This window comes from Chaetodon auriga, chromosome 9 (genome assembly GCF_051107435.1).
Source record: "Chaetodon auriga isolate fChaAug3 chromosome 9, fChaAug3.hap1, whole genome shotgun sequence".
NCBI classification, from domain to species: Eukaryota; Metazoa; Chordata; class Actinopteri; order Chaetodontiformes; family Chaetodontidae; genus Chaetodon; species Chaetodon auriga.
Genome location: NC_135082.1, coordinates 17912539 through 17927982, shown reverse-complemented (window position 1 = coordinate 17927982; position 15444 = coordinate 17912539). Strand labels below are relative to the sequence as shown.

General features: G+C 43.9%; 2 protein-coding genes and 2 long non-coding RNA genes across 5 annotated transcripts in view; 2 read left to right on the top strand and 2 right to left on the bottom strand.

Annotated features, from left to right (window-relative positions):
- LOC143325596 (uncharacterized) overlaps window positions 1-209 on the top strand; it is an 18626-nt gene extending 18417 nt beyond the window's left edge. Inside the window, exon 4 of the long non-coding RNA XR_013077555.1 lies at window positions 81-209. This is a non-coding gene — a long non-coding RNA (uncharacterized LOC143325596). The remainder of the gene's footprint in view (window positions 1-80) is intronic.
- efemp2a (EGF containing fibulin extracellular matrix protein 2a) overlaps window positions 1-9148 on the bottom strand; it is a 10551-nt gene extending 1403 nt beyond the window's left edge. Inside the window, exons 1-10 of the mRNA XM_076738777.1 lie at window positions 9024-9148; window positions 4441-4691; window positions 3740-3788; window positions 3446-3631; window positions 2798-2920; window positions 2188-2304; window positions 1320-1439; window positions 1077-1196; window positions 782-908; window positions 91-286 (exon numbers count right to left, since the gene is read on the bottom strand). Of these exons, the coding sequence (XP_076594892.1) occupies window positions 91-286; window positions 782-908; window positions 1077-1196; window positions 1320-1439; window positions 2188-2304; window positions 2798-2920; window positions 3446-3631; window positions 3740-3788; window positions 4441-4542 (1140 nt within the window). The 5' untranslated portion in view covers window positions 4543-4691; window positions 9024-9148. The remainder of the gene's footprint in view (window positions 1-90; window positions 287-781; window positions 909-1076; window positions 1197-1319; window positions 1440-2187; window positions 2305-2797; window positions 2921-3445; window positions 3632-3739; window positions 3789-4440; window positions 4692-9023) is intronic.
- Window positions 1333-11599, top strand: LOC143325597 (uncharacterized). 2 transcript variants are annotated; one of them, XR_013077557.1, is made up of 3 exons: window positions 1333-1454; window positions 1846-1901; window positions 10809-11599. It is a non-coding gene; the product is annotated as an uncharacterized LOC143325597 (long non-coding RNA). The 2 variants fall into 2 exon arrangements; XR_013077556.1 differs by having other exon boundaries at window positions 8749-11599.
- Window positions 10772-15444, bottom strand: fibpa (fibroblast growth factor (acidic) intracellular binding protein a). The gene is made up of 11 exons (XM_076738778.1): window positions 15067-15444; window positions 14867-14951; window positions 14127-14325; window positions 13762-13888; window positions 13255-13355; window positions 12871-13004; window positions 12217-12325; window positions 12023-12086; window positions 11828-11914; window positions 11601-11698; window positions 10772-11062 (listed from the first exon to the last, which is right to left on the bottom strand). The coding sequence occupies exons 2-11, from the start codon at window positions 14949-14951 to the stop codon at window positions 10993-10995; spliced, it is 1074 nt and encodes a 357-aa protein (XP_076594893.1). The 5' UTR covers window positions 15067-15444; the 3' UTR covers window positions 10772-10992.

Sequence of the window (15444 nt, the reverse complement as noted above, 5' to 3'; positions counted from 1 at the left end):
TCTGATTACAGGCTTTGTCAGCAGCTGCACAGGTAACTTAAACAAACAATCATCCTCTCCTCTCTCTCCATGCTGTGCAGCAGTTCTCACCCTGATGTAAAAGTCTCCATTTTCGTCACCGGAGCGGATGCGGAAGGTGTTGTAAGCCCCCGGAGAGACGCTGGTGGCCTGGATCTGGAAGATGTCAGAGGGGACGGAGCGCTCTGAGGTGATGCTCATGTAGCGGTGGACGATGGAGAAAGGCAGCTCTCTGCAGGCGGGCTTGTTGACGGGACACACACAGCGGCTAGACACACACACAGGGGAGTAAATAGAGATTGAACAGGAAACTGTAGCAATATTTGGTGCAGATGAACATTAACGGTAGTTCATAAATCAGCCACCAGAGGGAGTGATATGACTAAGAGGAGACTTCTCCTGAAATCTAAACAAATATTGAACAGTAGCCATTTTTTTCCCCTTGCGTTTTTCTAAAACACATTTTATATTACCAAATCATCTGGGATATGTTAATAGTGACCCTGATTCCAGTCCAACACTTGTTCACTCTGTAATAGTTTTCTTATTGCACTGGAGCGTGCTCAAAAGAAAAGGTTGCATGCTGGACTCGTGTGGAAAAAGTAATTGGGGTAATCTTGCAGTCTGAGCTATACTCAATACAGGGGCTGATTATATTCTGAGCTGATGGCCAGCACATATTTTAGTAATTGGGAAAAGGTGTGTGAAAGTGTGTGTTTGTGTATGAGCACACACACACATGCTTTCACAAGGTGTCACTCACTTTTCAGACACTTGGACATAAGGGTCTTGGCACCGATTTGTGTCCACACACTGGTACCGTCCGTGGATATTCACACAGGTCTGTGTGTCAGTGCACTGATGTTCACCCGTTTCACATTCATTTATATCTGCAGGAGGAAAAACAGCTCATGATGTTGGATCGAACAGGAACAGGACAAGAATAGAGCTGCTGTCAAAGAATGATTAAATATTGACTCAGCGCAGCGTTTGTGACTCTCAGAGCACAGAGAGGTAGGTGTTTGGTTTTGGGAGGAAATGGAGGCGGGTGTGCCTACCCTGGCATAGTCTGGTGCCTTGCAGCTGGTATCCTTCTGGGCACACACAGGAGAACTTCCCTGGCTCATTGACACACTGGTACTGGCACAGGTAGCTGGAGTAGCTGCACTCATCGATGTCTGTCAAGTTACAAGTTCAGGTTTTACCGACTGTTCCCAAGTAAAGGTCGAACAGAACAGAAAACAGAGCAGATTGGTGCAGAAACTGGGACGTTTGTTCTCTCACTGACATGAATCTCTTACCGTTACAGGCAAAGCCGTCAGGCCCCAGCTCGTATCCCTGGTCACAGCGACACAGGAAGGTGCCGTACGTGTTGTAACACCTCTGAGAGCAGGGGGCACCCATCTCACACTCATTCACATCTGAATGGAGCAAAGGTAGATTTTATGGTGTCAACTCAAATGAATGAAAATCAGAACAATAAGGACTTACAAATTCAACTCAAAAGGAGGTGAAAGCACATTTTCTTAATCAGCAAAATTTAATCAATATTTCATTGCAGGTGTGGGATTGTTGTTAATGTTGCCAGGCAACTGTCAATCAAATGTGATGAAACCACAGCTGATGAAGCAGATTAACTTTGAGTTTGTGAGTGTTAAACCCTAAATAGAGTTAGTTTTTCTCCCTAAATCTTAACCGGTATCAGTGTAGTCAGAATACGTAATGTTACGGAGAAATGCCTGAAAGAGTACTCCACTGCCGTAACGTTGGCAGACACTGGCAGGAAATATCGTCTTTTTTATACTGTGCATTCTTCTTCCTTGTCAGAACCTGGCGCCTACATTTCCCACGATGCAAGATGAGGAGCAGGCTACAGAGGTCTGGTAAGCTCACTTTTTTCTAACTCCAAACTAACAGTCTTTGACCCTAACTGATGCCGACTCACAGTTCTCTCTGGAGCCACAAAAGGTTTTTTACAACGTTTTCTTCACATATGCAACCGTTCTCCCAGACTTTTCAAATTGTCAAACACATTTTCAAAGGCTTTAATTTACAATTTCTGTCAGGTTGAACTGCATGTTATCAGCACAGTGTGCAGAGCTTTCGCGTGATTTCAGAGACAGTGGCTACAGTTGAGTTTTATAATCAGTTACAGAGGGCATCACTCACCGATGCAAGATCGGTTATTTCCTGCCAGCTGGAAACCAGGTTCACACTGACAAGAAAAGGAGCCAGGAACATTGACACAGCGATGTTGGCAGTACCTGTACCTGCACTCATCGATGTCTAAGAGAGAGAGAGAGAGAGAGAGTTAGAAGACACATTACAAGTTGTTCGGGTCGCTCTCGAAGGTCGTGCACCAAAACATTTTTCTGAGCTGTCATATTAAAGGACCAATGTGTAGGATTTAGTGGCATCTAGTGGTGAGGTCACAACCAGCTTAATATCCCTCACCTCACCCTCGCTTTTCAAGCATGTAGAGGACGCTGCGACGGCTGCAAAACTGGCAAACACGAAAGGCCCTCTCTAGAGCCAGTTTTTGGCTTGTCCCGTTTTAGCTATTATGTGGAATAACATGGCCGACTCTGTGGATGTAAACAGCTCATTCTAAAGTACTGAAAACAAAACAATTCTTATTTTCAGGTGATTATACATTAATGAAAACCAACTTATGAATATTATATTGCATTTCTGCCAACAGACCCCCTGAAATCCTACACACTGGACCTTTAACCCTGTTCAGCTAGATTAGTTAAAGGATAAATTCAGATTATCTCACCGATGCACTCTGTGCCAACCTTGCGGTAACCATCCGGACACTGACAGGTGAAGGCACCCAGTGAGTTGATGCACTGCTGGCTGGGCTGGCAGTCATGTTCATCTCGCTCACACTCATCAATGTCTGCGTTAGTGCGTGGAGTGAAACAGGGACACACATGTCAAAATGTGGTTATTGTGAGCAAACACAGCATTATTCAGCATGACAGGAAGATACAGTGTGACTGTTGGAGGGCAACGACGGCCAACTCTGTTCCCCTCATTTGCACCCAACAGCTGAAAATATCACATCATGTTGAATCATGTTTGCTGTCTCATGCAGGCTGATGAACACCTCGCTGTCCTCCGGCAGGAGTTAGGTTTCTCACTGCAAGTCCAGTTCTTAAAACACAGCAGCTGTTCTTGCGTGAAATCTTCCGAATTCCTACACTGTCTGTCTGCCCCCCCGTGGACTCACACTCACTCACGCCCACACAGATTGCACCAACATGCTGCCTCCAGTCCCAACACCTGCTATGACCACCTGTCCCTCACAATCTGTGGCCGCTGACAATAAATTTACACAATCACACGCTTAATGATCACTCATCTTGTGGCCACCTGTCCACCTCCAACCCCCCCCCCCCAGACCTACAAACCAGACACCCACCCACACAGCTGTCTCCCTGCGGCTCATAGCCCAGAGGGCAGGGGTTGGTCACAGCGGGCGTGATAGGGGGCTCCGGGGCTGGGATGACTGATGCAGAGCGGGGAAGGCACAGGTACCCTCCGTAGTGGTTGAAGCACTTCATTTCCCCTTTGCAGGCGTCTGGAATCGTCTCACACTCGTTTATGTCTGGTGGAGAGAAGCAGAGGCACAGCTTTAACAGGGGAATCAAAACTGTTACTTTGCAGAAGAATTAGGTGTTGAGATGGAATAAAGGCAAGCAAAAGAGAGCTTTACCTTTGCAGTGCTCAGTCTGAGGGTCCCAATGATACCCATCTGTGCATTCCTGCAAAGAGCAGCAGAGAGAGAAAGGAAGTGTGAGAAAGTGATGGAAAGAAAGATGTGAACAGTCCCTCTGAGCCAAGTGGTTGCATAATATATTCATAATACATAATAAATCCCCAGTTTTGGGACATGAAAAAAGAAGCAGAGGATAGAGAGACTTCTTTCCTCTGTATTAATGTAGGAGTGCTGGGCCAAAAAGACAAGAAGTCTACTGCTGTTAAAGGATTTGTGACACTTTAAATTACTCTGCTTAAGCCAAATGTCACTTCAGAAACAAAAAATTTAAGGCCACTGTTTGGAAAAAGGGTCATTATCACTCTGGAAAAAAAACATATTGCTGTGAGCTGCATGGAAAGAAAGAGGCGAGGCCTGAAGAAACATGGAATTAAAACTAAAATTACCCCCAGTTATGACTACTATTATAAAATGCTGGAAAAGGGAAAACTGCAGTGGAATATTAAACAAGACGAAGATGAGGAAACACGAAATAGACCGATAGACAGAGAGAGGAATTGAGGCCAACATTTCCACACAAAGCAGAAATATCAACTGTGAAGTGTGATATATATGTAATAATGGAAGAAAGGAAGAGAAGACGCAAAGAAAAAGAAAGAGGAGAAGAGAAGGAGGGAGAGAGATTCGTTCATCCTTACCGTGTAGGTGTCACTTTCTGTAGGTGGCTGTGAAATAGCAGTGCGGAGGAGCACAGACACACATATGCACACGCACAAGACTGACACACAAGCGCCCTGCATACTAATGCACTAATTAGACGGGACAGGAACACGCGTACAACATGCACACAAACACACACACACACACAGCTAACAGACAGGTAGTGCTGCTTTAAAGCTGAGAGAGGCAGCGGACTTTCGTGATGCACAGAGCAGCCAAGAAGTGGTATCTGTATTTCAGAGAGAGACAGAAGGAAAGACACAAAAAAGGCAATATTAGAAACTCAGGAATCACAAAATGGTTCGGTTCAGTCTCAAAACACACTGGTACTGCAAGCTGTTCCTGTAGCTGAAATGGATAAATCAACTCGAAGCAAAAGCACTGGAGCCAATTTTTAAGTAGTCAGTAAGAACACAAACAGTTAACGTCTTGGACTCGGTTCACTGTTTGTCAACCAAACAGTTCCCCCTTGATCGCAGCAGGAATAAATGGAATGAATCACTGTGCCAGGTAAAAACATAAACACCATGACTACATACTCCATCCTTCTGCCGAAAATAACAAAGTCAACATCACAGAAATACTTTCGTATTAGCTGCTCACAGAAAGTCCTCTGTGTCTGCAGACTGGCAGACTACAACTCAGTGGAATGACAGTCTCGCTGAGTGCTGCCTCCAGAGGTTCGGTTTACTGTGTGTCAGAGAAGCGTCCGTGGGAGCACATAAATCCTGGCTATTGCTTGCATATTTTACAACAGCATCTCCTGCTCAGCTGCTTCGGTTTCTGAGATAAGCTTTATTGTCTCTGTGGCAAGGGATCTCCTCTGCAGATGCTGTGTTACGACGCTGTGGTGTTGTAAGAGGGCATCTGTGGTGGAAAGAGATTAATTTCATTTACTCGAGTACTGCACTTAAGTACAATTTTTAGGTCATTTATTTTTCATTATGGTATTTTATAGTTCTACTACATGTCAGAGTAATCACTGCACAGTAAAATGTGCTGTTTGAGTTGCTCAAACACCATCACTGTCTAACTGGTTCCACCAGGCTTACCAGTAGCTACTGATTAGCAACCCATGAGAAACATTTCTTGAATTATGTCCCTTGTTCTTATCAAATAAAGGACCATGCTATTGAAATTAAATAACTGTGTGTAAGAGTGCAGGCAAGGTTACGGGGTCATGTGGTGCACAGCCTCTCAATAAGTAGTGTTTGGCTGAGTTGGGCCCATACCACCAAAAACACTCAGCAGTGTGTTCCAGCGTCCCAGAACCACACGCTCTGTAGCAGGTTATGGACACCTTTGTCTATACTATGACAGGCTAACAGCATGCTAACCAACTACAACCAGCTAACACCACGTCAAGCTAGCCAACATGTTGCTATAAATGGTAGCATGCTGCACAAACCCACCAGCAACAACTGAATAATGACCCTCAGCTACTTTATCTTAGCAAACAACAAAGAATATACTTCTTTCTACCACACCACATTATGCTAACTAGCATGCTAACAATATGTTAGGCTAACTAGGATGCCTATTGAGCCACCAAATGAACCACCCAACCTGCTAAACTCACTACCCCACGAAGCTAAATAGCATGCTAACAGTGTACTTAGCTAACAAGCATACTGCCAACTACACCAAAAATAAGACAAAACATTATTTTGTGCGCATAATCTTTCAGGACCTTGGAGGCTCCTTATTTTCACACCCTGAAAGGGGCCATTGGGTATAAATAGTTTTTACTGCCTTTACTTTGGATTATTTTGAATGCAGGGCTTTTACTTGTAAGGGAGTTTTTTTGTTTGTTTTTTTTGTTTGTTTTTTCACTGTAGTATTGCCACTATCACTTAAATCTTAAATCTACTTGTCTTTTGTACCATATTCTGTACAGTGCAATGTATTTTTAAGGTAGATTTACAGTGACTTATGTTTACTGAGTTTTCTGACGGACTGGGCTGTTCTCCCAGCAGAGACACAATCATCCTTCAGTTAATGTTCCTGGAGAAAAGCTATAAGTGTTTAAGCTGACTCTAAACATAAACAAATCACCTATTCCAGCTCCCACAGACCAAAAACTGAGAAAAGAGACGGGCCAATTCAAGGAATTTAAAAAAATCTAAGCAACTGCTGTGCACAGTCAGTGAGCTCCAGTTAAAATACATGACAGGAAAGTTATAATCACCGCCTGTCTACGTGCATAGACACACGCTCTGATGTAAACTCCAGAGGCCACATTTGCAGGTTTCGCTTATTGGTATGTTTCACATTGAAACAAACAGAAGGCCGCAGGGTGACGTGGACACCCTCAAATACTGGATGGATGACATCACAGGCCATTCGTGACCTTTGCGTGGTGAAGAGCACCAAAACATGGCTTCACCCTGTAAGCGCAGACAGTAACACATACCACTGTGCAATCAGATGGCCGCAGTACGTGACCTCTCTGAATTGGCCCAGAGGCCACTTACAACCAGCAGGAATCTGATCCAAAACCACCGAAAACAAACTGACCATCAGTCCAGAGTCCAGTCACTCACTGGCTACTGAGTGTGGGCAGTGGGGATGCATGGGTGTTGCCCTGCTGCCTCTGGAGACCAAGTGGCGGTGGACCTCTGGAATGCCCGTGGCAAGGATGTGGGCGCCAGTTCCCAGCTGGGATGCCCTGCCACGGCAGTGGTTCCCAGAGTATCAGGTTCTGGGAAACCCCCCATGGATTCACATAAAAGGTTAGCTGGTGCCAAACCTCCAGCCACTGCTCCCCTAACCCTTCATCTGTCCTCATTGTGTGGGACGATGCCAGAGAATGTGGCCAGTGAATGTGGAGTGCAGGATTTCATCGTCTGGATTTTGACTGCCGCTGACGTAGAAGAAGACAGGTTGACTGTAACACCACAACACCATGAAGATAATGGGCAGCTATTTTGATTCATCATTTCTGTCATTTTTCAAGCAAGAACGTTTGTTGGTTTCAGCTTCACAAATAAGAGGATTTGCTGCTTTTCCTTGTCATAAACAGTGTGACAGCAAATTAAATATCTTTCAGTTGTGGACTGTCGGTCAGACAAAACAAGACATTTAAAGACGTCACTTTGGGCTCTGGGGTTTTTTTTGTTTTTTGTTTTTTTCTTTGCTATTTTGACATTTAGACAAAACAATTAACAGAGAAAATACAGATTAATTGATGATGAAAATAATCGTTACTACATCATACTAATCATAGCCCTGCTTAAAACCCCAAGTGCTCTAACACCTGTTGTGTATAGTACTAACAGTACTACATATAATAAAATCATTATAATTGAATCTAAGAACCATTTGTGGCTGTGCTTGGCCTCAGTAACAGCAGGCTGACCCATTTTTAAATTCACACAGTCAGCACAATTTAACAAGCAAGATGTCAGGCGGCTTATAAAAGTGACCACATGGGGACCAGGAAAAACACACAATTGGACCACACACACACACACACACACACACACACACACACACACACTCAGTGTAAACTGCAGATTGGTCATGTGTTGTAGTGTATACATAGCGAGCTTTGTGTTGTTCTGCTTGGTTGTGCATGGAGCAGCCTGAGAACATGGTGGCCCAGCGCGCTCCAGCTGTGCTCTGTTACCGTTGTGGCAGTGAACCTGCAAATCCACAACCAGGGGGTCACCATCTCACACACAGCCTAACTGCAGCTCTGGGAAACTCCACAGTCAGTGATGGATAGTGGTCTGCAGAAGAAATTCAGACACTGGAACTGTACCAAGTCGTTCCTGAGCTGTTGTATTCTCCCATTGGTGATACTGCTGTGTCTCCCCGTGCAAAGGGTGTTTAAGGCCTGTGATGAATTAGCGTATGCATACAATGTGGCACGAGATGATGTGCTGTACTCAGGGGAGCAGTGCTCCTTTCTGTTGCTTTTGTAATCCCACCTGAGTCATTACAGTGACGGTGGAGCTGTCACATGTTAGCTATTAGGAGCACACTGCACAAACAGTGATAAAATATACTGCCAAATGTGTCTAAGGCCGCAACCGTCACTGTCTGCGGTGTTCCAGGTTTTGAGAGTGTTTTATGTGTGTATGATCCTGTAGCTAGCACCTGTTTCTCTTACTTAGACGTGACCCAAAATGGCTTGCTGGAGTCCCCCCCCCCAAACCTAGATTGTGACACTGACTTTAAATGTTGTACAAGAGGGATGAGGTGGAAGAATTTTGCAACATACTGTACAATAATACATGCCCTGTGACTCACTGCCTCTCTTCCTGTCTACCCCCCTATTACAGTCTCTGAAACGCAGAGCCAAGAAGCAAACTACACAGACTGTGGGCCACATTATCTTGGCTCTTGTAAGGAGCCAAGTGTAGCTGGGAGAGCAGAGCAGCGGTGTGACTGTGACGTGTATGGCCTGTCCCAGAAAAGTGGCTAAGAGGCACAACTCACCTCCATTACGTCTCCCTAAAAGTCCCGTAAACATGATAAGGCACCCGCCAGCTCTCTACTTGACACAAGCCTCTTCTAACATGGGTATCAGACATTAAAGAAACAGAGGAAAACTCACAGATGAATCTTTTTGGATGGGTCCTATGTCTCTGTGTACCCCTCTGGCCAGTGTTTTCCTCTGCTGGCTGCGGTCGTCCCGGCTGAGCTGGCGTACAGAAGTGGTCCCTTAAACTCCTGCCTGTATGACCCTGAGAGAGTGAGTGGGGAGACCGACAGCTGGAGCAGCTGAACACATGCAAAGGGAGGGAGGAAGAGAGCAAGAGTCGGAGAGACGAGAGAGAGGGAGGAGAGAGGGACAGCCCATTCTTACCCCCCCACCCTCCCCTTGGCCCCCTGCACTGCCATCCTCCACTCTCCAAACCCCCTCTCCCTGAACCCCCAGGATGCAAATTCCTGGTCTGCGGCCCAAATACCAAAATTCCAAATCCGTCCAAATCGCAGGCGGAACAACAACTCACAGATTCACACACTTGCCCCCCCATCTTCTTACAAAATGCCCCCTCTTACTGGTCCCACAACACACCTGGTTTCATTTAAACTAAACCCCCGCAAAAGCCCCAAGCTCTCCCACCCTTTCCTCCCTCCCTTTTCCCATTTACCCCCCATCTATCTATACTTACCTCCCCCATCTTTTCCCTTTTTTTTTTCCGTAAAGCGACTAAAGCCCTCGCTCTCGTCCAATCTGACATGCAGGATATTTATAGCCGGAGAGAGAGAAGTTAATGGAATGTGGACAAAAATTAGAGAGTGGAAGACAGAGAGAGAGAGCGAGAGAGTGGAGACCTATTTGGAAAATTTGTCATCTTATTTCGCAGGAATAAAGTGGTGGCGCTTTCTTAAAATACAGAGAATAAAGTACTATCATTATTCTTGACCAGCACTGCTGCTCTGTTTGCGCATGACTAATCCATTACTGCACGTGAAATCATTTCCGGCACTATTTTTTCTTGCAAAATTTGCAGCCTGTTGTGTTGCAAACGGGTTAAGATGTTGCTTAACCCACAGTAGTCTTTATTAGTTTAAGTCTGACTCAACTTAAACTCAAACTCTAGGCTCAGTCTGGTGCTTTCCGTAAAATAAAAGGCTCTTCAAAAACAAATGAGCAGCAGCCACATTAATATAATTGCAGGCCTCATTCCAGGATACTTCTAAGAAATGCAACACCCATTACAAAATGATTGCCTGCATTAATGCTTACAACTGAATATTCTTTAATAGACACACTAATGTTTATATTTTTAGAGAGTGCAATCATGCTATTTTTACATTTATGAGAGCAATTGCTGTATTTTTCTCCTGTTTGTTTCCAAAGTAAATCTCCAGAGCTTTGCTTTAAAAACCTTTTCTTAACCTCAGATTGTTTATCTGTCCTGTCTCTCTGGGTGTTGGCGGAGATGGCAGCTGTCATTACAGGGGATGTTGTTAAAAGTCACAGTGACGACCCCCTAGCTGGACCAACTGTGCCCCTCCAGGAGGTCCCTTATTCCCACGACCACACACACACAGACACCCCACATGCTGGCAGAGCTCTCAATTCATGACACATGTAATCTGCTGGTTTTATTTAATATCTTAAACTGTTCATACTGTACTTCACACTGAGAGCAAAACTGCTGAAGCAGGGCTTCACAAATCTGCCATCTTCCCTCGTGCAGTATGTTTTATATCTCCTCTCCCCTCGCCTCTCATCTCCACCCAACACTCACAGATCAGTAAATCTTGTCCCTGGAATGGGTTAATGATAACATCTCTTCCATAAAACAGAGCAGATAAAACGCTAACATAAAACAGAAAGACATTTTGATGTAAATGTGTTAATTTTATTTACAAATCAAATTTACAGACACTAGGAGTGCAAGCAGGGAGGCTGAAAGCGATAATGGAGCTTGGGAAGCACAACTAATCGCCGCTGACGAAATGGAACAGAAAAAGCACAAACTCAAGGGTTAAGATAACGGCTTCAGCAGGGGGAACAGACCAAGGGAAGAGCGGGGAGAAGAGAGGGGCGAGCCGCGAAGGAAAACGCTTCAGTCGTGATACATTTTGAAGATACAGCTTTTGATGACGCCCATGTATCTGTCCCACACAACCTGGTGTCTGAGGGGCAGAGAGACAGAAAGAGAGCAAACTGTAAGTGAATGGAGCAAAGAAGAACTGTAACTTATGACAAACTGTTGTTGTGAAATCTGGGTGAAGAGAGTCAATGAGGCAATCTTTGTCCACTCAGTGTAATGGGGGGGGGGGGTGTCTATGTTTCTTTTTATGAATATCTCTTTGTTAGCATGTAGTGGTGCAGGGCTGTGTAAACCCTTAACGACATTCCAGAGTGTTTGCATGAGAAACAAGGTAACTACAGTTTAAGAAATCAGGGGCGAGATAGGGTGACACCCTCTGGCAGAACAGGAGCCTCAATATCCCACGACGATTTTCACATGCAACTTTATGCTTGAGCAGTGTTTCATGACTGACAAAGTGTATGTCATCACTGTGTCGTTATTTAGTTTTCCCAAAGCTCTCGACAAAATCAGTACCATGTTTTCAGCATGGGACGCCCCCCTGGGATTTGATAACCCAGGCAGGGTTAGCGCTATGCTCTACCTGATAAGCTTTACAAAATAAAAGCACATTGACTCACTTGAATGTATCAAGTATGTGTGCCGAGTTGGTGTAGTGAGTGAGGTAGAGTTTCATATCTGCTGCTGTCCATCGGTCAGAACGGCACGGCTCAATAAACTGGGGGAGAAAAAGGAGGGGAGGTGATGTTATGTCACACGGTCTCAAAGGCAGACTTTAAAGCTGGAACTGGCCTCAGAAAAACTGCCTGAGTGGTCTGTCTTTGTTTAAAACACTAGAAGTACACACCTTCTCCACAAGATCAATGAAGAAATCTCTGACGTCTTTTGTGTTGGTTAACTTTGCGGCGATGTTGACAAGGCCTCTGGACAGATTCTACGAGAAGAAAAGAAAGTATTACATTAAAAAACTATTATTTCCTTTCAGTGTAGAAATAACTGACCGACTATATGTAGGATATTATGAGGGCGTAATGTTTCTCACCTTGAAATTAGCCTCCATCTCATTAAAAGCTTTAGTCTTTCCTCTGAGAGCTGTGCAGACCAGACTGAACAGAGAGGGGAGAATGGAAACAGAGAAATTGCAAGTAAGACAGTGTGGATAAAATTATAATTAAAAGCCAGTATGCTTTTAGCAATTAGCAAAAATCTGTAGGTTTTTCTGTGTGTTTCTGTTACCTTTTGTGTTGATCCAGCAGATCTTTATCAGTGATCAAAATCTTCAGTTCTTTCAGCTCTTGTAAAAACTCTTTATCGAGATCCACATCCATGTCTTCCACCATGTTATCTACAAAGAAAGCTCCAGTCAGAAACTGTCAAATCAGTTAAAAGGAGGTTTTTTCTCATTACTGTTATCACTGGTTATGCTTTTTCCTACAATTATACAATTGTTGTGACATTACTAAAACTCTGCCTGATGAAAGTAACATTTAGCACTTATAACTGGCTAATTAGTAACTTAAAAATTAAAAATTTGTCTGCCTTCTAATGACAATCTGCAAAAACCTGAAGGACCTCTGGTGGTCAGTGGGTCTCACTGTAGGAGGCAAGGCTCTAATTGTTCTTTATTCAGAATAACCAACACAGACAGCATACCTCTTGTTCTTATCTGAGACACTTCTCATTTTTGTCTCTCAGTTTCAGGTGTGTTTTCTTCTTTGATTCACCACAAATGTTTTATCTCTCTTAGGTCTCAAATGAAGACAAATTAAGTTTGAGTTCCAGCTGATTAATACACCGATTACATAAGTGATTTAAAATGTTGTACATGTCCTTTACATCTCAGATAAAAATGGCAGTAATCAGCCAAAGGAAACAAGAAAAATGGCTCACCAACAGCCCCAACGGTCCAGTTGTTGATAAGCTGCCCAGCACAGAAAGCAAAGTCCTGGAAAGTGAGATATTGCAGCTTTTTTTTCCCCGTCTCAAACCGATTGTTGGCAAAGAAAACAATGGCAGCATAATCCCTGAAAGAAGCAGAGGAGGCATTATAGGAGCTAACAAAAAGAAAAAAAGCAAGACTATCAGTTAGAACTTTGTTGGATTCACTAGTCTGAATATCCTGAATACTGCCTTTTCTGTGTGCTGTTCTGTTAAGAGTTAGCAAACACAAACAATGTAGTAATTCATCATAAAACCTGCAACAACACAAACGCAGTGCCAATACTTTGGAAAATAAACCTGAGGCAAGAAAGCTTATACTCTCTCACTGATTACCTTGCAAGCTTGTCAGAGAGAAGAAAATGCTGACGTATATTCTCCACCAGGGGTCCCTTCAGCTCTTCCACAACTTTGAAAACACGTTTGAAGTTGTCAAACTGAAATCAAACACATGAAGCAGGACTTTTACTAAACACTAAAAAACATGACGTGTAAAAACTGCATTAGTGCTTGCTCTGCAGACATTCAGCTGCCTCATCACAACTAATACAATGAACCCACTGCTACAAAAACATTAGACTATGAGGGATGTTGATTGAAAATGATAAAAGTGTCAGAATTTCTGCTTGTCAGGGAAATTCAAGCAAATATAAAGCAACCACAGCAAAGTTAGTTTGGAATCACATACAACTGCCTTTATAAAAGTGAGAGTCAGATGAGGGCCAGGAAAAAATCTACGTGGTGTCAGGACAAAAATGAGCATAAAGATGCTCCAGACTCCTCTGATAAATGGTACATTACCACTGACTATTTTAAAACTGATAGCACAGTCATCACACTGACCTGCCGTCTGCAGCTCTTCAGTGTGACACTTGTCTTGGCACTGATGTCGTCCAAGTCCTTCTTGGTTCCTTTGGACAGCTTCTTGCCCAGGACCTCGCGGACGAATGCATCATCAAAGGCATAGTACCTAAACAAGGAAACACAGAGGCAAGTGAGGCAACTTGTAACAATATATTCACATTTACTGTGTCATGCCATGGTAACATCTGCCTTGAGAAACAATAGAAGAAAGAAATAAAAACATAAAAAATACATCAATCCTTGATTAATTGTGAGCAATGAGTAAGTGTGATATGCCGTCAGATCAGACTCTGAAAACACATCAGATAATTGTAGGAGAATTAAAGAGAGCATCATGACTGCACCTCTCTATGAGGACGGCTTGTCGGTGAGGTGGGATCTGGAACAGTAGCTGGTTGGCTAGTTTGGCTGGACTGTGCAACAGACGCTCACACATCTGGAAAGTCCTATACTGGTCCATGGTGTCACTCAGCAGAACATCTGCGCTCGCCTCACACTCCTCCATCACTCCTCCTTCCATTCGAACCATTACTGCATCATTCACTGTTGGACAAATCAGACAAGCTTGGTTGACAGGGTTGGTAGTCCACTCATTGCTAAAGTCATGTGCAGAAACTGGTAGAGCTGCTGGTGTGGTGTGAATACACAGCAGCAGCATATTGCTACTCCATCAGACTTCACATCATCTACTACTGTTGCACAGGATGTTGATGTAAAAGCTGCAGTATGGCTGTTGCTCATTATAGGTTTCATAATGTGTTTTCCAGTGCTGTCACACATATAGAATATTATCGGTTCCCAATGTTTTTGACTTGTAACAGTTGAGACAAGTCAGGAAAATATAATTTGAGTGGCAGCAATCTTTTTATTCATCTTATGACCCCTGAGACTTTTTTGAGACCCTTTGGGAGGACCTGACCCCCACTTCTGGAACCGCTGCATTTAACTATGGTTTTAACCAAACGCCGATAAAACCCACACAGAGTGCATCGTTGTAAAATAACTTCAACAAACCAGCAATGAGTAACAATAGCGCTACTCATCAGTAGATCCACAGCCTCCTTGAGTACACTGTGACCCTTACCTGTGTATCCATCCAACCAGAGCTGGTAAACCTCTTCATCCATGATAGTGGTGTTACCCACGAACACATCCAGCTCCACTGCCATCTGCGCGGAGGCAAATGAATAAAAGCAACTGGATCAGGAGACGTTTAACATGTGTTTAGCTCATGTAGCCATCAGCTGTCAGATTAGCTCAACCACACACAGGGAGACATTATACCTTGATTTGAGTGTGTTGTCCCAACCAGTTTCAAGCAGGAAGCGACAATAAAATCCAAAGTATACCGTTAACGTCTACAGTCTGAACTTGAATGTTCTTTCCATGGCGTCCTAATTAGCGAACTTCCTCCATTAGAAGCTAGCCTCCGATGCTAGCTAACTTAACTTACGTCGCAAAGTTAGCAGCGTCAGCGGAGACTAAACTGACAACCAGACAACATCACGGTAAAGTAAGACCAAGTTAACATGAAGACATAATCAGGCAATTAGCACACGGTCTTTAAAACACGAACATCTACCAAATGGTGGCTTCACTGTATTGCTATGGGTGCGCAGTGTCAACAACAGCAGTCACACAACACGGGCTTCCGGTTTTGTT

What these genes read in the sequence shown, in the direction of transcription:
- fibpa (XM_076738778.1), bottom strand. Translation starts at nt 14,951, where the DNA reads ATGGCAGTGGAGCTGGATGTGTTCGTGGGTAACACCACTATCATGGAT. An exon ending in TGAAGAGCTGCAGACGGCAG is followed by an intron (nt 13,356 to 13,761) that starts GTCAGTGTGATG and finishes GTTTGATTTCAG; the next exon opens with TTTGACAACTTCAAACGTGT. An exon ending in CTGGACCGTTGGGGCTGTTG is followed by an intron (nt 12,326 to 12,870) that starts GTGAGCCATTTT and finishes CTTTCTTTGTAG; the next exon opens with ATAACATGGTGGAAGACATG.